A 25,612-nucleotide genomic window follows, 5' to 3' on the forward strand; every position below is an offset into this window, starting at 1 on the left:
ATATAATTGGTTTGATTTTTATTATATAATTAATATTTGCTCCAAGTTAACATATATACTTTTTATTAAATTCACTTTAATTCATCGAATGTTACTTGAAACTTTTCAAAAATCAGGTCAAAGAAGAAATACTTAATTCATTATCTATCTCTCCTCGCAGAATTTTTAAAATTTTGTATAAGCTCAGTAGTATTATTTACAATTATACACAAAATTCAGAATGCAAAAAGAATCCGAATCACTTGAAACGTAATCAATAAGTCGAAAGACCAAAAAAGACTTGGATTGGATTATACCATGTTTTCTATAGAAAGTGTTTAAAACTTCCAGTTTGATTTTATTGACATTATATAGACAAACTAATGGGGTTTATTGTTTTTATAATACCTCATTGTATACAGCATTCAGACAACACATCCTTATACACTTAAAGTATTAATATTTTTGATTCTCTAGAAAATGTTTAGGATATGCCTTACTTAACAAAACAACATTTGCCGGGACAGCTAATAGTTAATATAAAATCCTGAGATAGTTTACTTCCCAACCCACTCTAATTTTACTTGTTCCTTCAAGCTTCTAATATGATTTATTTAATTTTTCTAGTTGGCATAGGTACAAGGCCAGAATCGGCCGCATATCCTACGATTTCCAAGTGGTTCTCGAAGTGGTACCAGAACCATCTCATTATCCAAGAGATCCCAATGGTTTGGCACCACATTTTAGTGTGGATAGACTTGCCCTGGTCGGTTGCTATGAGGATGGTGCCTGGTCATCAGCCTGCACGGCGAATGCAACCAGATGTACAGTTCAGGGGGTAAGAATTAATAATTAATATAGTAGTTATTGCAAATAAATATATTTTTTACATATAATCATGGTTTATGTATCAAATCTAACTTTATAGTCGACGTTAAGGAGAAAATATATACCAGAAAATTTTTGTCTGAATAATTTTGGTTTAGCATTTTGTATAGTTGTATAAGAAATCTTGTTAGATTCTTACTGAAATTTGGTATTGCATGTCTGATTTAACTCTTGTGACAAGAGATAAGGAATTTGATTTTAATAAAGTAGAGCAAGTACAAACTTTCTGACTATTCATTTATATAAGTCTTTTTCTGGTGTTTCGAGAAGTTTGGTAAGAAATCTATTAAGACTATGATAAAATTTTGTCGCACTTTCTTAAATTTATGGCCAAGGACAAAATATGTTAATTATATTATATAGTAATTGTGGCAAATAAATATAGATTTTTTAATATATTTATTATCAAATCCAACTCCGCGAATTTTTATAATGCATTTTGGAAAGTTGTATAAGAAATCTGGTTAGATTCTTACTGAATTTTGGTATTGCCAATCAGGATTTAATCCTGTGATACGAGATAAGGAAAAAATAAATATTTTAATTTTAATAATGCAAGTACTAACATTCTGACTATTCATCCATATGAGTCTTCTTTCATTATTTTGAGAAATTTGTTGAAAAATCCATTAAGATTACAATAAAGTTACGTAGCAATTTATTAAATTTATGGCCAAAGACAAAATATGTTAATTATATTATATAGTAATTGTTGTAAATAAATATAAATTTTTCAATATATTTATTATCAAATCCAACTCTGCGAATTTTTATAATGCATTTTGGAAAGTTGTATAAGAAATCTAGTTAGATTCTTACAGAATTTGATATTGCACGTCCTCCAATTTAACCCTGTTATACGAAATCTGGAGAAAATAAATATTTTGATTTTAATAAAGTAGAGCAAGTACTAACTTTCTGACTATTTATTTATATGAGTCTTTTTCTACTGTTTCGAGAAGTTTGGTAAGAAATCTATTAAGATTATAATAAAATTTTGTCACAATTTATTAAATTTATGGCCAAGGATAAAATGTGTTAATTATATAATCGTCAGTTCTTAATCAGTGAATATATAAATAATAGTTATGTTAATGTTATTTTTCCCTTTCTGTATTTTTAATGATTTATATTTTTGATTCCAGAAATCCATATGCATCAGTGTTTCCAGAATTTGTGACATCACTATTGATTGTGATAATGGAGAGGATGAACTACAAGATTGCGGTAATTTTTGAGAATTCTTATTATTTAATTTCATAAAAATGCATTTATACATATTGTTAACATGGAGTACACATTACACTCAAGTGTTACACGAACTTTAATTTATAAAATTGCTGACATGTTGGACTATGATTCCTCTCATCGTCACCATACTTATTTTACAAAAATTTAACATATTTTATAAATGTATGTATAATTCCAAAATATATTTCATCGTGAACGGTAGCACTTTAGATTTAACAACTTTTGGTCACAAAGCTTAACAATGCACCAAATAAATGAAATAAAATAAATGAAAGAGTTTTGCAGCATGATATAAAAAAGTATGAGAGGTCCTAAAAAAATACTCTAGTAGTTTTTTAGTATAAACGAGGGGTGTTCAGAACGTACTAGAAATTTTTAAGTTTTTTCGGTCTGAACAGTCCGATTGTCAAAAACAAATTTTGATATAAGTGTCCCTGCAGTATGATGAAATTTTCAGCTATATTCTTTGTTTACTTTGTCTGTGGTAGCTTTCCGACTTTTGACTTTTGCTTTTGGAAAAAACATCGTCCTTACATGAGTTTTTTTAGCCATGTCTGGTGAATATGGAATTAGGAGCATGACTACGGTATTGTTTTTGGCCAAAAAGTACGAACAAGCAATGACTGATGAAGCTGTTTTGGAATAAAATTTCTGCTCCATATTTCAAGCGCATTTGAAAAAAATTTTAACATAAGCCAGTTGATATGTCATCTTTATCAGCAACTTTTCAATTGTGATTTGGCTCCTACTGGGCTTTTCTGATATTTCAAATTCTCCACCACTTTTGCATTTATTTTGTAACTTCACTTTTATTACCCTATCTGTTTTCATTTTAGATGGATAATTTCCTTTATGTCCGAACTGACCATTCGGACCATCTATTTTGGTATTAATTTCTGATTTGTCTTCTGATCTTATCGTATCTTTTTTTATTTTCTATTAATCTCTATAAATTGTAGAACTCTTTAGAAGCACTCATAACTATTTTTTTCACTTTTTTACATTTTCATCACTTATTGATGTGCTGAATCTACTTGAGCGTTTGTTATCTTCAACGTGCTTGTTTTGACTTCAATTCATTTCATTTGTAGGCAAAATTTAATACAAATTATTTGAATCTAAACCGTCCGTTTCATGAAAACATCAAAATTTAATTATTTTTTCGGGAAGTAATCGCTAAATGATCGAAAATGAAAATTTTTATATACGTTTACGTTTAAAAACCTTCCGAACATTTTGGCTTAACTTAGAAAAAATTGATATATGATGTATGTGTGATCACACTACTTAAAGAGGAACATTAGTTACCTCAGAATAAGATTATTCTAGTAACGTAGATGGAGTAAATTGCCAAATATAAATACGGAGGCAGGTACCTTAATTGGTCTTTTTCTGGTTTACCTGTCAAGGAAGCAGAAAATCCAATACGACAGCCAATCACACCACCAAATGTACATATTAGGGGGCGTCCATTAATCACGTGATCATGAAATATCATATGGAAGAAGGAGGGATATAGTAAGATATGTGTATTTGTTTTTGTCTGATTTTTTTTAAAGAAAACAAACATTTTTTAAAAAACATAAAAAAAAAAAATTCTTTGTAACTAATGGTGGGAGTAATTTTGAATATCACTACGTATCACCAAGGAGGAAGACAGGTACAAAAATTCTTAAAAAATTGATCACTTGATTAATGGATGCTCCTTTATCATATATAACATTAAAAAAAAATTATATACCAACATAATTAGTGATTCCAACGAATCTCAATATCGTCATTTTTAGACAAAATCCCTTTCGGAGGTCGTTGCGACTTCGAATCAGGCTGGTGCGGTTGGCGCAATGCTGAACCTGGCAGGGCCGTACTCAGGTGGTCTAGGCATAAGGGACGAACTCCGACAGATGGTACGGGCCCTGATGAAGATCATACTCATCAATTTTCAAACGTCTCAGGTAAGGAAATAATCTAACATATGTACTGAGTATTGCACTCATTATAGTAATGGTGTATTATAATTAATAAGAAAATAAATTGTTCTTAACCTTACATATATCATTCAATTATTTTATTGAGTTGGTGATTTATTCAGGAGAATAATATGTTAAGACATCCAGCTCCATACTACATAATTATATAATAATAATAAATGGTAGTCTGCCCGAAGGCAGGTCCATGGTGTGAGAGCCACCACAACAAATGATTTCCTTGCCCTTCATCCTTCATCATTATATATTATATAATTACTTGCTACTACATTTATTGTTATTGACAAAACAACAAAACAATTATTATTATTCATGTTTAAGTCATCATACCTATTTAAATGTACAATTTAGCTCATAGAAATTATTATTGTATTTCTGATTGCTTAAAGTGAAAGAACAAAAATTTAAGAAAAAGTAAAGTTGCAACTAAACTTTTAACATTAGTGCTTAAATCTAATTTTTACTGTATTTTTTTACATTTCAGGACAATATCTATATGTCAACATGAACCAGACCGGTGGAAAATTCGCGAGTAACGCGGTTTTGAATAGCGTCGTCTTTAACGCTCCTCCTAGGGTCCATGGTGATCCTAGTTCTAAATATTACAATTCTTGTATGGTAAGTTAATTATAAAAAAATACACAAAAATATATAAAAATTAATTGCTTTATTGAACACACATTGTTACATTATACATCAGTAGTGATAATCATTTTCTTGGATTATTTTGCTTGAAAATGTAGAACAAAAATATATTTTGTTATTAACTTTGAATACAAATCTATATTAAATAAAATATATTAAATATATACGAATATATTTAGTTATTAACCAAATAATTTTAGTTATTAGCTTTGCTTAAAAAATAACTTGTTACTCAATGTTATTTTGAATAATTGTTAAATGATACCCACATCCGACTCTTTATTGTGGGGTCATATAAAACTTTTGAATACAAATCTTCAATAAATGCATTGAAAAAAAAAATAGTTTGCGTAAGGTTCACACGCGATTGAAGTAAAACTTATTTGCTACTGTACAAGATGCATTTAAGTGAAAATAATTACATCATATAACAATTTTGAATGATGTTTATTAGTTATATAGTAACACTCGTGATGCACACATTTATTAGTAACAACCATTATACACGTTTATATAATGATAAATTATAAATTATATATCTATAATAGCATTAAAAATATGTATAATATTTAAAAACAATAATATAATTAAAGTCATACTTCGAATATTACATGATTGGTTTGTCATTGTAATTTGCATTTAGAAATGAACCTTCAGTAGTGGAATGAAGTAATTGCTGATTAATAAATTCTATAAAATTCGTTCACACAGTAGATTATGTTAAACAACGCCCAAACAAATATTGTTTTTGCAACTTCACTCGTCATGTAATTAGGGTTGAAGAACTTCATGTAATTAAAACTAACATACATTCATTGACTGCTTGTATTTTTTTACTTTTTCGCTGGCGATATAATCTCATTCTTTGAACAGCTGTAATATCTGTCTTGCCTAAACAATATTTTTCATTTTAATAACTTCAAAGATTTATAGAAACTACGAATAATATAGAAATAATTTCTAATCAATAAACTTATGTTTAGTACACGGCACAAATGTTTAATTTGTTTTATTATTTTCAAGAGGCACGGTAAAATATTCTTCTAATTCAGGCGTTTTTCATTAAATCCAGATTTGTACTATGATGTAACTTTAAAATTATTTTTTCATAGATTCGATTTTTCCATCACCAATATTGGATAAGTTCGAGTAGCAACGTAGTTGGCAGCATCCAGTTATTTTTAGTGGAATTAAAACAGAAGGAAAACGTGACTACTTCTCTTTGGTGGAATTCCAAAAATAAAGGCAAGGAATGGAGCAGGGCTGACATCACTTTGCCAAATGTCACCACAAGGTAAATAAAAAAATGATAAATCATCATCAGGACATAGAAAATACTTACTTCATTATAAAATTTAATTTTCAAACAATTAATTTATTCTTAAAAATAACCAAAAATTGTCAGAAATGTTCTCACATTTGACCAACAAGTATTATGCAACAATACTAATAAATCTAGAAATTTATATTCATTTATCCAGAAATTTAGTCTGAGAATCTATTGGTCAACTGTGAACCTAATTGGGTTAACAAAATGGTCTATTTTTTACAAGAATTTTTATATTTTTAAAATTGTAATGTAAAATAATGTTCTTTATATATATTTATTTAGCCTTCCTTATGAAGTTGTATGTTACCCAATATTTTTTATCCACATACAGAATTTTCGAGGTGCTTGAATATTAGCCATAAGGATACTACCTTTACACTGATGTTTAATTTTTTTCCAGGTATTTCCTACAATTTGAAGGACGTATGGGTCTCCGAATTTTCACAGACGTTGCCATAGATGATTTTTCAATGTCTCCAGAATGTTTTGGTCTAAACATTCCTGCATCAGAATTAGATGGATACAACTACTATGATCCAAGGATTACTTCTCCAACTGTTCATCCAGATTTTGTTGACAAATCATGTAAGAATATAATTGTCATAGAGCTCCTAATAGAGAAAAAGAAATATTATTATAAAATATTCCATTATTCAAATCAAATCTATTATTTGGACTAAATATTTGCCTGGTTGCAAACTTTTTATATGAAACCATAATTTGGAAGAAGATTGTCAAAGACAGTTGCTATTTTACTTTCCTTTGTTTCCTTAGTCAATGTTTATGATTTTATTTGCCACAATTATTTTTATGATTAATTTCTGATATTGGGTATTTTTCTTTTTCAGATTATGCTCTAACAACTTGTAACAGTGAAGGTCCATTTGGCCCTACGCCTTTGGATTGTGAAAATGCTTATAAAAACAAAACAAAAAGTTCTGTTTCTGTGATGGTAGGAGCACCTTATGAAGGGATGCAAGTTTGGACAGTGCCAAATCAGGGAATATACACGTAAGTAATAATATTAATAGATAGTTGTATAGTCTATTATTTTATAAAGATAACTCAGAAACAATGTTTGCAATTTTTTTGTGATTGAACAAAAGTTGATGAAGTCATGTTTTGCCTAAGAATTTCATGTTCCTAATCAGACAAATTGTTTTTATTTTTTTAGAATAATAGCAAAAGGTGCAGGAGGTGGCCGTGGTTCTGATGGTTTCGGATCGTCCAGGGGTGCATCAGCTCGTATAGTTTTAGAACTTTTCAAAGGAGAAAAAATATACGTTCTGGTGGGCCAGGAAGGTGCCAGCGCCTGCTATAAGGTGAAATATTATTAAACTAATTTTATCACTTTTTTATTTATAATTATAATCGTCCTTGGAAGGCATTTAGTAATTTTAGTGGTCAGTATTTTTTAATAGAATGTTGAATTGTTACATAATAGGGACATTCTAGATTTGATTTTCAGGATTGCATTTATAAGATCCTGGACTAGTAGTCGTCTTTCCTTGTACTTGACTACAAATAGACTAATCTCTTCTTTTACTGTATTATGTATACAGTCTTAATGTCTTAGTAAATTAGCCGATTTTATATTTGTATTACCTATTAGACACCAATTTTGATTTATTATTTTTTCTAGTCTGTTAGTGGAAGAGGCAACTCATCCTGTCCAGCAGACAAACCAGCAAATGCCAGTACACAATACAGGAGCAAAACCCATGAAATCAGGAACACAATTATTCAGGACGGAGGTGGAGGTGGCGGTGGTGCATCCTATGTTTTTCTGGTAAATTTGAACACTGACACTAAATTGTGAGCAATATTCACACCAAAATCATCTTAACGTCTTAACACAATTATTAATTTGGTTAGAATAATTATCTGATATTTCTTTAGTTCAGCCTTCTTCTTGATTCACCAAAATAATGCTACATTTATATAATTATCTACTAAATGATATTTTAAAATCTTGCATCTAAAGTCTTTAGATATGTGTCTTGGTTTACGATAAGTTCTGGATCTAAGTGATTATTGTTTTCATAATCTCTCATACCAGACACCTCTGTCTGACTGTAATATGAAAATAATATATAAATAAATAATAAATAAAAAGAACACTATGTTAAATTTGAATCTTGCTGAAATCAGATATGATTTCGATTATGGGCCATGTTACACTTCAACTTCCATACATTATGCTACTGAATCACACTGAATATTGTCAAATTGTCATGTATTTGCTGTGCATTCAGGCGTTTTACACATAAACTGCAACGTTACTCGTATGTTATGAAGCTGGGTCAGAAAGACCCTGTTATCATCTAAGATTGTTTTTTGGCATTTGTGCGGTTTTTGGGATAGGTTTTCTATCTGACAACCTGAGAAAATCGCTTGACTTTACAGCAACCACGTGGCTTTTGTCAATATTTAGTATGGAACGTTCTTTATAATATAGCCTTGCCATAACATTGGTGTGTTGTGCGGCAGAATGGGTCCATTAATTTTGGATTGCCTAAACTTTAGTCTGATCGATCCAGCACAATTGCAAATATGAGCATATTTAATGCCCTGGAGTCTTATTGTTGGTCAAGATAAATACTGACCTTAAGTAATCATAATCTAAATTTTGTAAATTTAATTTGTTTTTTTTTTCTAGTTGAATGCTGAAAACCAGGCGATTCCTCTAGTAATCGGTGCAGGTGGTGGCGGTTTAGGTTTTGGTAGATTCGAAAATGATGAAACTCAACATGGACATGGACCTGATTCTGCAAGACCTCCAACTGATGGAGAATACTATGATTTGCCTACCATCAGCGCCGGTAAGAAAAAAATGCACTTTCATATTAGCAAAAACTTGATCTAGGATAATTTTTTTGGGGTTTTATGTCTTTAGATTATTGAACATTATGATTTAGGTTGTTATGAAAATTCATTAAAATAGGCATTTGACTATTAGTAATAAGACATTCAACTATTTCATATACTTAACTTTCATAAACTAAAACATTATCTTCTGCATTATAGCAGTTTACATAAACATTATAGACAATAATGAATGAAAATGTCCATCATTTTTGAGAATATTATGATTTTCCGACCTTTACAAGCTTTCCAAAAAAATGATCTCATAAATATTTATCTACAAAAATCTTTTATCCCTTCAGGGCCAGGTGGAGGTTGGGCGCCTCGGGGTACCGCCATTTCTGGAGGTCTGGCGGACCATGGTTTATCGGCGGTATCAGGCCGATCTCTGACTGGTGGTGGAGGAGTTGGCGGCAGACCTTGTGGTGGTGCCGAAAAAGGCGGTCGATTTGGCGAAGGTGGTTTTGGAGGCGGCGGAGGTGGCTGCACTAAGGGCGGCGGTGGCGGCGGCTACAGTGGTAAGGGATAAAGAAACAAAAATTGTCAAAATATTTGTATTTTTGGATATTTAGTTTATTTTATTATTATTATTATAATTAGAGAATTAGTCCTTAAAACTGATTTTAATCCTATAAGGAAATATCCTTCTATATGAAGCTGTTTTTTGGCAGATTTTCACTTCCAGTTTTAATTTGGAAATTAGTATTTTCCTCATTTTTTTTTATTCAACAATATATTTACAAGTGTCCTACATAGACATTAAGTAAATCTTTTGGCAAGTAATATAATGTGACACGAGTTATTACAAGCTAATTAAATCACTAAATATTTTTCTTTTGAGTCTTCGTGTTGTGTTTGTGGATAGCAGTGCGTTCTTCATTTTTTTAATATGTTTAATTTGGAAATTAATATTTTATTCATTTTTTTAATAACTTTCAATAAATAGATATGGTTCTCTAAAAATGTTTTGAACCTATACAAATTTGTATGCACAATGTTATTTATGATAAAAAATAAGTAATTTATTATATTCAAGGATCCATAAATTGGACTCTATTTAGGATTATTACATCTACTAAATATTTATTCATTAAGTTTATATTAAGTAGTTATTTACTTTTTCAGGGGGTAATACGTCCTCTGATTCCAAAAATGGTGAAGGCGGTTATTCCTATGTAACCTCAGAAAGAGGTTTACCAGAATTGGCTAATGTGACATCAGCAGCTAATAGTGGTCCTGGTGAAGTCATAATCATACCAGCAATTCAGGTAATATAAAATATTAATACATACAGTAAATAGTACTATTTAGTTTCTTTCTATGGTAATATTACTATATTTGACTATCTTAAGATATGTTAATTTTTATCTATTTTACGATGATAAATTATCTCGTCTCAAAAGTACAAAACCGTCTTTTTTATCACTGACTTTGCAAATTAAAAGTACATTGGTTTTAAATTTAGGCTCTATTTTTAGGCTACATCAATTTTTTTTTTGCTTTTCAGAATCATGTATGATGTATTTTATTCTTATTATTTTATATGAGTAGAAAGACCAAATATATCCTATAAATTCAATAGCTCACATTCAATATTTCTATTATTTTATATAATATTTAATTTTTATTTTTAATATTTAATTTTTTTAGGGTTGTGGTTGCGACTACCGATGCGTTTCCTTAGACGAATTTAGGGCCGATGTCAGGTGCATTTGTCCTCAAGGATGGGCTGTTAAAACTGAAGATGGAGCTTGTGAAGGTAATTTAAATAATTCAATTTACTATTATTTCACACACATTGAGTAATAGTCAGACATACATAATAAAAATGAAGAAATTCTTTGGATTCATTGGAAATGCCAACTTTGGTATAAAAAGCTTTATTGATTTGATTCATCAAAAAGCTTGAAATAATTCAAATAATTTTAATTTTAAATGAATTAAATTACTATAAAATTCATTCAAAATAAAATTCAATTAATTATGAACCTACCTGTACAAATTTTACTAGTACATAGTATACTTAGTTGTTTTTTCTCATCTAATGTATTATCTTATGAAGATTTTTTCTTACAAATATTTAAGAATATATAAATATGACTATTAAATATATTTATTAAATAATATTTTACAGTGTATTCTGAGATAGATGGAGTCTCAATTTACACTTTGATAGTTTTTGCTGTTGTGGTCGTAATGCTTGTGATTGCCCTGACACTTCTTTTCCTGATGTTATGTAAGTAAAATTATTTTAATTTTATATTAAAAAATGAATCTCTCTTAATTCAGATATTTAGATAAAAACCACGAAAGATAAATTCAACAATTCCAATTAAATAAAAATTAACTATTTTGCTAACACTTGTTAAAACACCTCTCAAAATCAGTGCACTTAAAATGACTAATAATGGTAATAGTGAAGTATTAATAAATACAGTACTAGTATAATTTTATTAAATAATTTTTAAGACACTAAAGATTGAAAAAAATATATGTAGTTATGTTATAAATAATTTTGCAGACCATCATCGTACCAGAATATCCGATAAGTGTCCAGGTTTGAGCAAATGTTACAATTGGCTTTAAGTGTTTCATTATAATATTTTATAATATTATTAAAAAATGTATCCGTAGTGCAATGTAATCTTTAAATGTCTATATGATTAATTTTAACGTGGCAAATTTATTAAGAAAATTATTAATCCAAGATCGATCCACCTAATACAAATATAATTCAGTATTTTTCTAGAAATAAAATTTACTTCAGTTGATAATTAAATTATAATAAATTTATATTAAATATCAGTGTTAACTGTAAATTAAAAACTACTAAATAAACGTATTTATATATAATATATTTAACCAAAGAACGTAATTATTACTCATGTTATTTGTTATACATATTTTTTTAAATATTTTAATCAGTATTAGAAAATGTTTAATTTAATTTTATCGTTATATTATTATAATTATATATATAGTTTATATATAATTTTATTTTGTTATTGTTTATTATCACATATTTTATATTGTTATTCATTTTAAAAGTTTAATAAAGAATATTTAATTTATTGTTACGTTGTTTTATTTTTCGAAATTTAACACTAACATAAATTAAGTATTCTTTATTAATTCTAATTTCTTATTTTTTAAATAATAATTTAATTTCTAAAAAAGCAGAATAAATAATTTAATTATAATTTTTTAAAAATAAAAAAGCTAATATTTCCTTTTTCTTTAAAGAATTATTATAAATTGATCCATATAATAAACCAGTTTAAATATGAAATTAATATAAATTAAAACTTGGGTTTTATTTAATATATAATATTATGGGATCCGAGATACGTCTGTTTTTGTGCCAAAAATTTTGCTTGAAATTATATATTTATTTCACGACGAATTCTTTAATAAAAAAAAAATAACAGAAGTGGGATCAAATGTAGAATTTTAAAAAATTAAATAAATTTTTATTAAACATTATTTATATTTGAATCTGGTGAACAAATATTGGTTGACTATCAATATATTGGGAGTCAAAACTGTCCAAAACCTATGGTATTTATAGTTTTCTTTTTGAATCCATCTGAAACTAACCTCCAAATGGGACAAATGACACAATGACATTTTGAGGGCTTAGGGGACATGCATTAATCACGTTATCGATTTTTTTTTAATTTACCCTCTCCCTCCCCAGAGATTATATTCAAAATTATCCTCCTCCCCGACCAAACATTTACTAGTATTTTTAGTTACGGGAAAAAAATGTAAAATTTTTGATTTTTTTTTTAATGTTTGGATTTAAAAAAAAATCTGGTAACAAATAAGTGCACGTGATATTCTACCCTTTCCTTTTTCTGTTGGAATATTCATATTCACCCCCCTCCTCTGCCAAACATCACGAGTATTTTTAGTTACGTTATTGTAAAATTTTTGATTATTTTTAAAAATGTTCAGATGGTAATGAAAAAATTTGGTAAAAAATAAGTACACGTGAAATTATACCCTTCTCATTCCCTGTTGAAATATTCAAAATTAGTGAAATATAGTATTTTGTACCAACCAAATATTAATACATATTAATACAAGTTTTTACCATATTTATTGACAAATTTAACGTATATTTTTAATATTTTTTTTATTTTTTCATAGATAATCGTTACCAGCACCAGAAGCAAGTGGCACTTCGTCACAAGGCAATTTTGGAGAACGACATGTCCCTAAATCGTCTTCAGGCCACCACTGATGAATCAGCTTTGACTAATTTTAACCCAAACTACGGTTGTGATGGACTTCTGAATGGAACCGTAGACGTTAAAAGTTTGCCCCAAGTCCAGAGGGAAAGTTTGAGACTGGTCAAGTAAGGAAAAATAATAATTATAGTAATTATATAATTAATTTAAATTAAGATGATGCTAAGTGTAAATATGAAGTAAATATGAAAACTGTTTTCATAATCTCTCATACCAGGCACTTCTGTCTGTGTGAGATATGAAAATAATCTTCTATATAAAAATAAGTCGGGTTTTCCTTCCTGCCGAAATAACTCCAGAACGCATGAATCGATTTCGACAATTTTGCATTCGTTGGAAAGGTCTCGGGCTCAGCAAGGTTTATAGCTAGGAAAATTAATGGTGCATGGCATCGTGCCCTAATGCAAATTGCTGGAACTTCACGCACCGTAATTAAAAATTCGAGTAATTAGTGAGAGTTATCAGAATTATGCTTGGTTAAGTCAACGAGCAATTCTTGCAGCAAAGAATAATGATGTACACGCACTGAATTTCACCATTCAATCAAAAATTGTTGGCGATTTGGTGACATACCAATGATTCCGACTGGTATTCCGTTTGACTTCAAACGATTGCAATTTCCAGTTCGCCTTGCGTTCGCAATAACAAGTCGCAAGGCCAATCGCTTAGTGTTTGCGGGATAAATTTCAAATAGATTATTTAGAAAATCATTGTTTTTCACATGGGCAGTTATACGTTGTCTGTTCACGAGTTGGAAAACCATCCGCTTTGTTTGTGTTAACGTCAGACCAAAAAAAAAAATGTGGTTTACCAAAGAGCCCTTCAATGAAACAGATAAATTGCGGATTCACTTTCATTTACTTAGAGAAGTTCAACTAAAAAACACTTCATTTTTGTAATCGAAATAAATTCATTACTGTTGTATAATAGAATCAAATTTTTCCTTTTCAAATATAAAACAACCAAAAAATTTCTTCATCTTTCTCACGAAACCATCTGGTGGCGAAACGGAGTTCGTCGGGTTTGCTAGTGTAAATATATAAATAAAAAAGTGTAAATTGTTTTTGGTTCAGCATAAATTGGAATACTTTGTGATTTATATCTTTTCTTTTTCCCAGGGCTTTGGGTCAAGGTGCATTCGGTGAGGTCTACCAGGGACTCTACAGGCATAGAGACCAGGATGCAGTCGAGATGCCAGTGGCAGTCAAAACCCTGCCTGATATGTCTACTGGACAGGCCGAAAGCGATTTCTTGATGGAAGCTGCCATCATGGCCAAATTTAATCATCCCAATATTGTGCATCTGATAGGAGTTTGTTTTGATAAACATCCCAGGTAAATAGGAAGCAAAATATAATAGATTATTGAAATTAGTATAGCATTATATGAACAATCAGAGTAACTGATCGATTTCTTCGTGGTGTAAACGTAAATAAAATTAAAATATAACGAGAAACAAAAATAGTAGGAATTGGTCAAATGAAGAATTGACTGTGGATTGCAATTTTTTGCATCAAGTCTATTGGAAATTTCTTGTGATATTTTTTGTTAAAGCGAAATTGTTACGTTACTGCATCTGTATATTTTAGCATGATGTTAAAGTCAACATATAACCTAGTGGGGCGCATGGCATCGTGCCTTAAGGCCAATTGCTGAAACTTCCCGTAACAAAAATTATTTTTTTAAAATGATTAACATTTTTGAAAGAAATTTGCTTTAAAAAAATTAGATTTTTGAGAAACTCTAAATTTTTGACAATATTTTACTTTTTTAGAAAAAGTCTTTTTGAAAAAAAATGTTTTCTTTATTTTGAACTTCTGAACTTTTTTTTCAAATCAATCGTACTGCTTTGACTGCATAGAGATGAACTATCGAAGCGCGTAAGCGCCGCGTTGCCGTCTAACGGAGAAACATTGGTACGGAACCCATAGGGATGTAAACAAAATTCATACTTGTTGTTAAAATCACTATAAAATATCTGATAATTTGATGTGCATATGCCTAATGGTCATTTTTGATCGTCAAATGGCATTTTTTTGTTACTTTTTTTACTAGATCTCCGAAACCGCTAGACCTGCCTTCATGAAAATTTGATCAGTTTTTCATCTTGTCAATATAGGTAAAATGTTTTCTGATTTATGAAAATCGGACGCTCCATTCTCCTAAAAACTGAGTTACCGTTTTTGGCACTTTTTGTCCCGTATCTCTAAAACGGCTAGACCTGCCTATGCCAAAAACTAATCAGCATGTCTTCTTATCAACAGCAATCGAATGTTTTTTGAATAATTGAAATCGGTTAAACCGTGTTCCCGAAATCGTCGACAAAAATTTGTATCCGCCTACACACACATGCATCCATTTTTCTAATGTATGCCAAAATGTTCAGAAGGTTTTGAAACGTAAAGATATATAAAAAATTTCAATTTCGATTTTTTTGCGATTACTAAAACTTACCCTACTGCTAACAAATTTCGAATCACGTTGATTCAAATTTCATCACAAATACATTTTGTATATTTTTACATGTTTTTTTTTTATTACATTAATAACACAGGTTAACAAAAAAGTTGTCTGCATTCTGATCTGTAATGGGTCAAAATAAAACGTGGAAAAATAAAAGAACAATATCGTAATATTTAAAATCTTATTTCTGGTCTTTTTCACCTTAAATGACTGATTTCTCCAATGCTTTTTTCATCCCTGTTGAGTTTTTTTTTTGTAGCTTCCAAAAGTAATTAATAATATTTGCTAAAGAAATGCTAAAGTTTTTTTTGCATTTCAACTCTCAATTTTTACTATAAATTCGTGTTTAGGTTATAAAAATACATTGAACTAGCTGTAAGTGGAATTCTGTCTTAAGGCAATTAAGGCATCGTGCCTTAAGGTAAATTGCTGGAACTTCCCATGCCAAAAATTATTATTTTTTTAAAAACGATTAACATTTTTGAAAAAATTTCACTTCGAAAAAATAAGATTTTTTAGAAATTTTAAATCGGACAAAAAATTACTTTTTTTTGAAAAAAAAATTTTTTTTTTAAAAAAATTTTTAAACAATTTTTTTTATAAAAATTTTTTTTTGGAAAAAATGTTATCTTCATTTTGATATATTTTGGAAGATCTGAACTTTTTTTCAAAGCAATCGTACTGCTTTAACTGCATAGAGACGAAATATAGAAGCGCGTAAGCGCCGCGTCGCTGTCTAACGGAAAAACAATAGTACGGAACCCATAGGAATGTAAACAAAACTTAAACTTATTGTTAAAATCTCAATAAAATATCTGATCATTTGATATGCATATGTCTAATGTCTAATGATTATTGTTGACCGCCAAATGTTATTTTTTTTTAGTTTTTTTTACTAGATCTCCGAAACCGCTAGACCTATCTTCATGAAAATTTGATCAAATCTTCATCTTGTTAATACAAGTAAAATGTTTTTTGAACTATACAAATCGGACGCTCCGTTCTCTTAAAAACTGAGTTACCGTTTTTGGCACTTTTTGCCCCGTATCTCCGGAACGGCTAGAATGTTTTTTGAATTATTCAAATTGCTTCATCCGTGTTCCCGAAATCGTCGACGAAAATTTGTATCCGAACACACACACATGCACGCACACACACACACACACATACATCAATTTTCTCCAAGGTATGCCAACATATTCAGAAACCTCTGAAACGTGAAGATATATAAAAATTTTCTTTTTCGATTTTTTTGCGATTACTTACCCTATGGAAAATTAATTATAAATAAATCAATTTATCATCTCCAGAACATTAACAATCGTCATTTCATTTCGAATCAAATTCCAAAAAAAAAAATAGTTGCCAAATTTACCCAAAATTGAAAAAGTGCTCCCGCATAGTCACAGTCTAAACGCATTTGCAAATAATTCTGTGCGACATTTTCACTTATACTGTGCTCAGCTTGGCGGCATTTTCACATTTTTCAATAATAATTTTCACAAAATTGGAAAATTGCTCCAGTACACAAACAGTCTAAACGCACTTGGGTAAACATTTGTACCAGAGTGGCGCTTAGACTGTTCTTAGCTTGGGTGATTTTTTGAATTTTTAATCCAAAATTACAAAAAAATTTTTTTGAAAAAAAAATTAGAAACAAAAATTTTTTTTTTTCCAAAATCAATTATTTTGTTGAAAAAAGCAGAAAGTTCTTTGAATCATTTAAATCGGACGCTTAGTTCTTTCAAAAACAGCCATTTTTTTTAAATTTAGCTCTGTATCTCCGAAACCTCTGGGCCTACCTTTGCCAAAAACTAATCAGCACATGTCCCTATCAATAGGAATCGAATGTTTTTTAAACCATTCAAATCGGTTGATCCGTTCTCTTAAAAACTCGCTTTCTATTTTTTGCACTATTTGCTCCATATCTCCGTAACGGCTGGACCTGCCTTTGCCAAAAACTAATCAGCACATCTCCCTATCAATAGGAATCGAATGTTTTTTAAACCATTCAAATCGGTTGATCCGTGCGCCCGAAAACGTGGACGAAAAAACGCGGACATACAAAACACACACACACACACACACACACACACACATCCATTTTTTCTGAAGTATGCCAAAATGTTCAGAAACCTTCAAAACGTCGAGAAATGTAAAAATTTTCAATTCCGATTTTTGGACGATTACTATAACTTACCCTACGGGAAGTTAAAAAACATAAATCGCACACCCGATACAGACAACCTTTTTTGTGGACCTGAGTAATTTTTCGATTTATATTCCATTTATTTTATATTATTATATTAATTTTATAACATCAAATTTGAAAATGTTGATATAAATGATAGTTTTATTATCTGGACTGGCTATCTAAAATAAAAGCATGAATACACTTAAAATTTTATATTCATTTTATTGAATGCCAAGCATTCATTTCACAATTTATATTAAAAAAGTAACTTGAATTTATTGATTTTTATGGTTCTTTTAAATTTTTAATAGCAAAATTGTGAGAATATATGTAAAATATTATTTATTACAACTTTTGTCAATACTGGTATATAGAATTTATTTATATATGATGAATATTTACAGATTCATCGTCTTGGAATTACTTGCTGGCGGAGATTTGAAGAATTTTCTAAGGGAAAGCAGACCAAAACCAGTAAGTTTATTTTCATAACTTGGACCAGATTTAATCAGCTTTTGATTACTTGTTCAAACATAAAATTCCTGATATAAAATATTTTACTTATGAGTAATTTACCTAGAATAACATCTAAAATTCCGGAGTATCTGGATAGAGTCCATTTTGTAAAATTTGTGCTATATTGAGCTTGCTGTTACTAATATGTTCGAAAGCATTTATATTATTTATATTATTATCATAATTATACAATTGATTGATTTTTTTTTTTCAGGATAAACCCTCAACTTTAACCACCAAAGATTTGATGTTCTGCGTCCTGGACATAGCAAAAGGTTGCAGATTTCTGGAAAGCAGGAGGTTTATTCATCGTGATATCGCAGCCAGAAATTGCTTGTTGACTGCCAAAGGACCAGGACGAGTCGTCAAAATTGCTGATTTTGGCATGGCCAGAGATATCTACAGGTAAATGATAGAAGAATTACTAACTAATCGTAAATTGGAAATAGACAGAAGAAATTGTAAGTTACCTGGAAGCATCATCATCGTTGTAGAAAAATCTAAATAATGGCATCCGACAATTTTGCTAAAAATTATTAATGGTTGTATGAGATGAAATTTTTCACTCGTTCAAGATTTTTTCAGACTTAGAATATATTAACACTTTTTATTCACTTCGATCTCGTGAAAAAGTCATGGACTATAGTCAAAATGTCATGGAATGGAATGTGTCAAAAATATTTACATTTTTTGCTCGCTCAAATTCCAGATTCTGTCGGAATTAGAAAATATTTCACGCTGTGAAGTCGAATTATTATTACTATCATTTTTTTATTTTCAGGTCGGATTATTACAGGAAAGGAGGCAAAGCCTTGCTTCCCATAAAATGGATGCCTCCTGAAGCTTTTATAGATGCCTTGTTTACAACAAAATCTGATGTTTGGTCTTTTGGAGTCGTTCTTTGGGAGGTAATCTTATTATTTGAAACATATTACAAACAACTTTCAAATGCATTTAAATATTTATAATTTTTGACTTATGTAAATCTAACATTTTTACCATGTGACAATGTTTTAATTTTTTTTTTTATGTTTAGATTTTCAGTCTAGGCATAATGCCTTATACAGGATGCACAAATACTGATGTCATGCAATTAGTTGCAAATGGTGGTCGTCTGGATACACCTCCAGGATGTCCACCAGCCATTTACAGGTTAAAACAAATTCCATATCTATAAATCAATAATAATTAGTTAAGACAAACTTTTAATAAATTATTTTAAGGGGGTATTCTAGTGTAGAGCAATGAATTTAAGGTCTTTTTTAAAGTGTCGTAAAAGAAAGAAATTAATGTTTTTGCTATTCATTTTGTTATCACTTGTTCATTAATATTATTTAAATACAATACAAAAATTAAGAAAAAAAGTTGAAAATTATACAAACTGGCAGCTGATGAAGTGGGAGGTCTCAAAAAATTGGCACCTCTGTGATTGACTGTTTGAAAAAAGTATCTTTTTTTCTGTTTTTTTTTTGAGTTTCTCGAAATTTTCAGAAATAGTAAAAATTGGAATTTGGGAATGATGCTAATTCGGGCTACAGATAGGTCTATAACTAAGACTCTCTGAACATTTCAAGTGAATCGGTCGAGTAGAACTCGAGAAATCGTTTCAACAGTACTGAAAAAGTCTGTTCTGAGAAAAACGCATTTAAAGTTTTGCGCGAAGTTTTTTTGCTGTCAAAGCCATAAAATGATATGTTATACTTCTTTTATTCAATCTGCCATTCCTGCTTCATGCATCGGACCTTCTTTTACTTAAAAAAAACTATTTTCTGCATTTCTCTCCTCCAATGGAGCAGTTCTAGACTCCTTGTCTCGTTTTACAGCAAATGAATGAGTTTTTGGCCCAATTTGCATTACCATAAGAGTCATCATTTTTAAAATCGGAAAGATACCTTCATTGAATATGCAAACAGCAATAAATGTTGCTTTTCAAATACTCGAGATCGGAAATGAATATTTTTCGGCGCGAAAATCCAAATCAACGAGGTTAGAGACACATTATTGTTCTGAGTTTCTGAAACTAAACATCGAATTAATAACTTATTTGACGATAAACTGTCATAAATTGGTCTAATGCCATTTGTTCGATTAGACCCATATTCTTAGATAGTTAAACTTTGAAAATATGAAACAAAAAAAATCGAATTTTGATATTTTTGAGATTCTACACTGGAATACCCCCTTAAACACTTTTTGAAAATAACATAAAGTTCTATTTTATATTGATCTTTTTTCCTTTCAGTATTATGTGCGATTGCTGGGATCCAACTCCTGAAAACAGGCCAACATTTGGTCAACTCTTTGAAAGACTGACAATATGCACTCAAGTAAGTGCAAGATAATTGATTAATAAGATGTATATAGATTTATAAAAATTTGCTATTTCTTCTTACAATATTATCATTTTGGTACTATTTTATCTTGGTTTGTTGGTTTTGGTCAATTGATCTCAAGTTTATGTCGTTGCAGTCTAATAGTTTAGAATTTTTATGACCTGGTACCTTGTGTTGCATGTAATTTATATATTTTTTTTTATTTTAGGATCCCGAAATCATGAATGCGCCCCTGCCGAGTTTCATGCGACTGCCATCGAATAGTGAAAGGGATTCTTCCAATTCAAATCAACGAATCCAAAACAGTGATGATTCGAATTTGGCACAATCAGGAGTCCAGCAAAATACTACCAGTGCATCAGACTATCTTATTCCTCTACCAGGACCACATGGCAACATGGGCAATCAAATTTCTGATGGCCACAAACATCCTGGTGATGCTACTAGTGAGTAGAATTTAGATAGTTGATTAGATTTGTGATAATGGATTTGTGTGATGTTATTTAATGTGTAATTTTCAGCGCCTGTTGGATATATACCACAGTCTAATTCTATTCAACCGCTGCTGCAGGATGAAAATCAGGATTACTCTAAAATAACACCACTGGTAAGTTGTAAATATCAATTGTAGATTTAACATGGTAAATTTCTCTTGAAGTAGGTGTTTGTCGCCATAAAGTCATTCTGAATAGAGAATGATTTTTCTGCATATCGAAGGAAATGCCTTTATGCATCCTGGGGACTAGTTCTTTTGTCTGGGTATGTCGGACTCAATACCGCCCTGATATAATACCGACTAAAACCTCTGCTTTGCCCTTGTTTCGGGTCCACAGGGATTACTTTGTGGGGGCAGGATCTAGAATGTTATTATTCTTGCACTTATGAAGAATGTGAAAGGAGTATGTGTGGGTGTGTGAGTGTTGGAGTCGATTTTTAACGTTTTTTCAAAAACGGCTGAACCTATTTCAAAGTTTTAGAAACCATTCTAATCATTCAACATACTAAAATATTACAGGCTTAGAAATGCATTTATACATCATAATCTTTTGTCGGGGTATGTCGGACTCAATACCTAATACCGACTTAAACCTCCGCTTTGCTCTTGCCCTTGCCATTGCTTCTCCCCACGGAAACCACTGTTAGACATTACTTTGTGGGGGAAGGATCTAGAATTCTATCATTTTTGCACTTATAGAGAATGTAGATGTGTGTGTTGGAGTCGATTTATAACGTTTTTCTTCAAAAATACGGCTGAACCGATCTTATAAATTTAAAAGCCACTCAATGAGGACTGCCGTTTTTTGTTCTTGTAAAAATCTTATCATTTCATATTTATGGATTCGTGCATTGTTTACAGAAATTACTTAATAATTATCTAAATAAATTTTTTATATCTGTGTCACCTAATGAGGAGTCTACAACTTCTCGGGTTGTGTAAAAAATGTTACCATTAATTTATAATTAAACCACTTGTCGTAGGCCTCTAATATTTTAGTATGTTGAATGAATAGAATGGCTTCTGAAATTTTGAAATCGGTTCAGTCGTTTTTGAGAAAAAGTCGAGGAAAAATCTAGATGTCCCACATGCTCCTATTTTTTCAAACTTGGGTGATTTTTTAAAAATTAAACGACTTGTCGTAAGACTGTAATATTTTTGTATGTTTTTTAACACTATGATCTCTGTCGTAGTAACAAGTTTTATAAAAATCGTAGACATTTTTTTTCAACTTTTTATATATATATGAATAAAACCGACCCGAACGATCTAACCGGAAAATAATCAGCGCGATTTTTAGCAAACGGTTTTTTAACTTTAAAAATTTATTTAGGATTACTTGTTTTTATAAAATTTATTATAATAAGTAATTATAAAAACGGCTTAACCGATCGTCGACACAAGTTCTTATCGAATTACAATAAATTTTTTTTTAGAAGCGAAATTGGTGCAGCTACTATGAATATTATAAAATTACTATCCTTTTAATATTATTTATGAATAAGCTTAAGAAGAGCCTGAAATAATATTTATTATTATTATTACTGCTTGCTTATGATAAAATAAAATTAAATAAACATATAAATAAATAGTTTTCAAATTTTTGAAACCAGCTTAGCTGCTTTTGAAAAAAACGTCGGCAAAACGTGTGGCACTTTTTCCAAATTTGGCCACATTTATCAGAAATGACTTAACGTCCAGAAAACTGATTAGCAAATACGATTGTTTCGCGAAAACATAGTTTTCTTCAGGAAGTTAAGAACTAATTTGTTAAATTTATTTAAAAAACAGACTGCGCGTAAGGTTCACACGCGATCGAAGTAAAACTTATTTGCTACTGTACAGTATGGCATTTAAGTAAAAATAAATCATATAATAATTTTGAATAATGTTTATTAGTATATATTATAATATGGTAACACTCGTGATGCACACATTTATTAGTGTCAACCATTATACACATTTATATAATGATAAATTATAAATTAAATATTTATAATAGGATTAAAAATATGTATAATATTTAAAAACAATAATATATTTAAAGTCATAATTCAAATATGACATGATCGGTTTGTCATTGTAATTAGCATTTAGAAATGAACCCTGCTGAAGTAATTGCTGATTAATAAATTCTATAATATTCGTTCACACAGTGGATTATGTAAAACAATGCTTAAACACATATTGTTTTCGCTATTTCACTCATTACGTAATAATTGTGTTTGAAGAACTTCATGTAATTAAAATTAACATACATTCATTGACTGATGGTATTTTTCTTACTTTTTCGCTGGCCATATAATCTCATTCTTTGAACAGCTGTAATATTTGTTCTGCCTAAAAAATATTTTCCATTTCAATAACTTTAAAGATTTATAGAAACTACGAATAATATAAATTACTTCAATAAACTGACGTTTCTTACACGGCACAGATTTTTCATTTACTTTATTATTTGCACTATAATTATTTATGGGGGACGGGATAAAATATTCTTTCGATCCAGACATTTTTTATTAACTCAAGATTTGTATTAATATTTAACCTTAAAATGTAGTGACATGAAACACCGATAAATGAAACATATGCTTCACGCAAATGATATCATTGAGAGCGAATGACGAATCATTGGCACTCGACCTTGCCGTAACGCACTTTCGTTGCATTTGTACGGATATACGCCCATGTCGCGTCTAAAGAAGTTTTACTTCAAAAAACTTGATATCTGAAATGTCAAGTTGTTTAGAATATTCTAAGACTCTGACTTTTATATTCGTCATGAGCTTGATTCGGACGACTAATATCTGCAGATATTTAACTATGGTTAATATCTTTCAAATTAAATAACTTGAACTGATTCTGTAGCACAACAGATTATGACAAGGCTATGTTATGAAAAACTTTCCATACTAAATTTAACAAAAGCCATGTGGTTGCTATGCAGTCAGGCGTTTTCTCAAGTTGTCACACAGAAAACCTAACCAAGAAACCGCACAAATATCAAAAAACTATGTTAGATAACAGGACTCACTGACCCAGCTTCATAACATGCGAGTGACGTTGCAGTTTATGTGTAAAACGCCTGAATGCACTACAAATACATGACATTTTGGCATTATGAATCAGTAGCAAAATATATGGAAGTTGGAGCGTAACAAGGCCTTGCCATAACTTGTTTTATCCTTTACCTAGATAATGTGACCATTTTTCCCTCCCAGGCTGAGAATCTGATGAGCATGGACACGCCGCAACAAACCCCGACTTCAACGCAGCCTCCAGTCAGCATCAGCTGCAACAACGCCAACAGCGGCAGTCGTTCCTACTACTGTCGAGACAGCATAGACGACAACCAGGTGCTGAACAGGCCCGACAATCTGCTAAGATATCCTCAACACTACACCCCCAATAACCGAACCATCATTCCAACCATCAGACAGATGGCGAACCAGGCCGTCCCCTTGAAGTCGCCGTCGTCGACGGCCGACATCACAGGAGTAACGTTGAATCCGAGCGATCTGGTGGATCAAGTCGGTAATAGAAATAGTAATAGTAATAGTAAAAATTATATTAATCTAGGAGTCGGTAAGACGGATCAGGCTAACCATAAGCCGCAGGTTACCATAAGTGGATCTGGTGCAGGAGGTGGATATTTGAATAACGATTCGGAGATTAGCTGTTGAATGTACGTGTCTGGTGAGTGATGTTTAATTGTTTTGGACTAAAATTTAGTAGTAATGAATGATGGTGTTGGTAATTTACTAAAGACTAATAGTGCAGTAAACGGAGAGGAAATAAGGGTATAGCCTCTGAATTTTTACTGTGCTCCGATTTGCATGAAATTTTGGAATTAGGTTCATCTTATACTCAAGTTCAAAAGTGAAAACAATTCGGGTTGCGCCATAACATGACACCCCTTCTCAATTGTGTAATTACATTTTTTCAAAATAACGGAAATCGGTAGAAGAACTAATTATAAGAAAAAAATGTCTTTTATAGTTTTTCACAAAAACTAATACTTTTCAAGTTACTGGCCACTAAAGATTCATATATTTTTGGCGTTTTTCTTCGTTTTTGTGCAAATATCTCCTAAAATATACATTTTAACAAAAATCATGTAATGAACAAAATAATGTCAATAAAAAACTTAATAGATCGGTATTACATAAAGTGTTCTAGAAAAAATATTAAGCAAGATTTGAAAGAGCAAAGTCGTTTTTTATTTCGTTCAAGATTTAATTGTTGTATTTAAAGCCATCTAGTGTCGAAGTTTTACATTTTATGCATTTCGGTGAAATTGGGTTTTATAGTGCTCAACACAGGCTTCAAAATGAGTGCTGTTACAAGTTTTTCGCGTGTAAAATGAGTGAGCTATCATGCAAATAAGAAGCATATACGTTGCTTTTTTCTTT

General features: G+C 30.4%; 2 protein-coding genes across 2 annotated transcripts; both read left to right on the forward strand.

The window, feature by feature from the left end:
• Positions 1-220: 220 nt before the first annotated feature.
• Positions 221-21,017, forward strand: LOC113389484 (leukocyte tyrosine kinase receptor-like; the record flags this gene model as incomplete). The annotated part of the gene is made up of 23 exons (XM_026626511.1): positions 221-249; positions 607-817; positions 2,013-2,094; positions 3,906-4,073; positions 4,591-4,724; positions 5,864-6,045; positions 6,482-6,666; positions 6,930-7,092; positions 7,256-7,403; positions 7,724-7,870; positions 8,741-8,903; positions 9,249-9,464; positions 10,072-10,214; positions 10,597-10,705; positions 11,081-11,182; positions 13,099-13,306; positions 14,318-14,533; positions 18,260-18,329; positions 18,586-18,776; positions 19,153-19,279; positions 19,408-19,523; positions 20,614-20,698; positions 20,913-21,017. Coding segments are annotated over exons 1-23 (3,300 nt in total), but the record flags the coding sequence as incomplete, so codon positions are not given.
• Positions 21,018-21,039: 22 nt separating this feature from the next.
• Positions 21,040-25,063, forward strand: LOC113389070. The gene is made up of 3 exons (XM_026626125.1): positions 21,040-21,150; positions 21,226-21,311; positions 24,422-25,063. Exons 1-3 carry the CDS (start codon positions 21,102-21,104, stop codon positions 24,881-24,883), a joined length of 597 nt encoding a protein of 198 aa, XP_026481910.1. The 5' UTR covers positions 21,040-21,101; the 3' UTR covers positions 24,884-25,063.
• The last annotated feature ends 549 nt before the right edge of the window (positions 25,064-25,612 follow it).

This window comes from Ctenocephalides felis, unplaced genomic scaffold (assembly GCF_003426905.1).
Source record: "Ctenocephalides felis isolate EL2017-DRISC unplaced genomic scaffold, ASM342690v1 CF-g0.4_SCAFFOLD_03573, whole genome shotgun sequence".
NCBI lineage: Eukaryota > Metazoa > Arthropoda > Insecta > Siphonaptera > Pulicidae > Ctenocephalides > Ctenocephalides felis.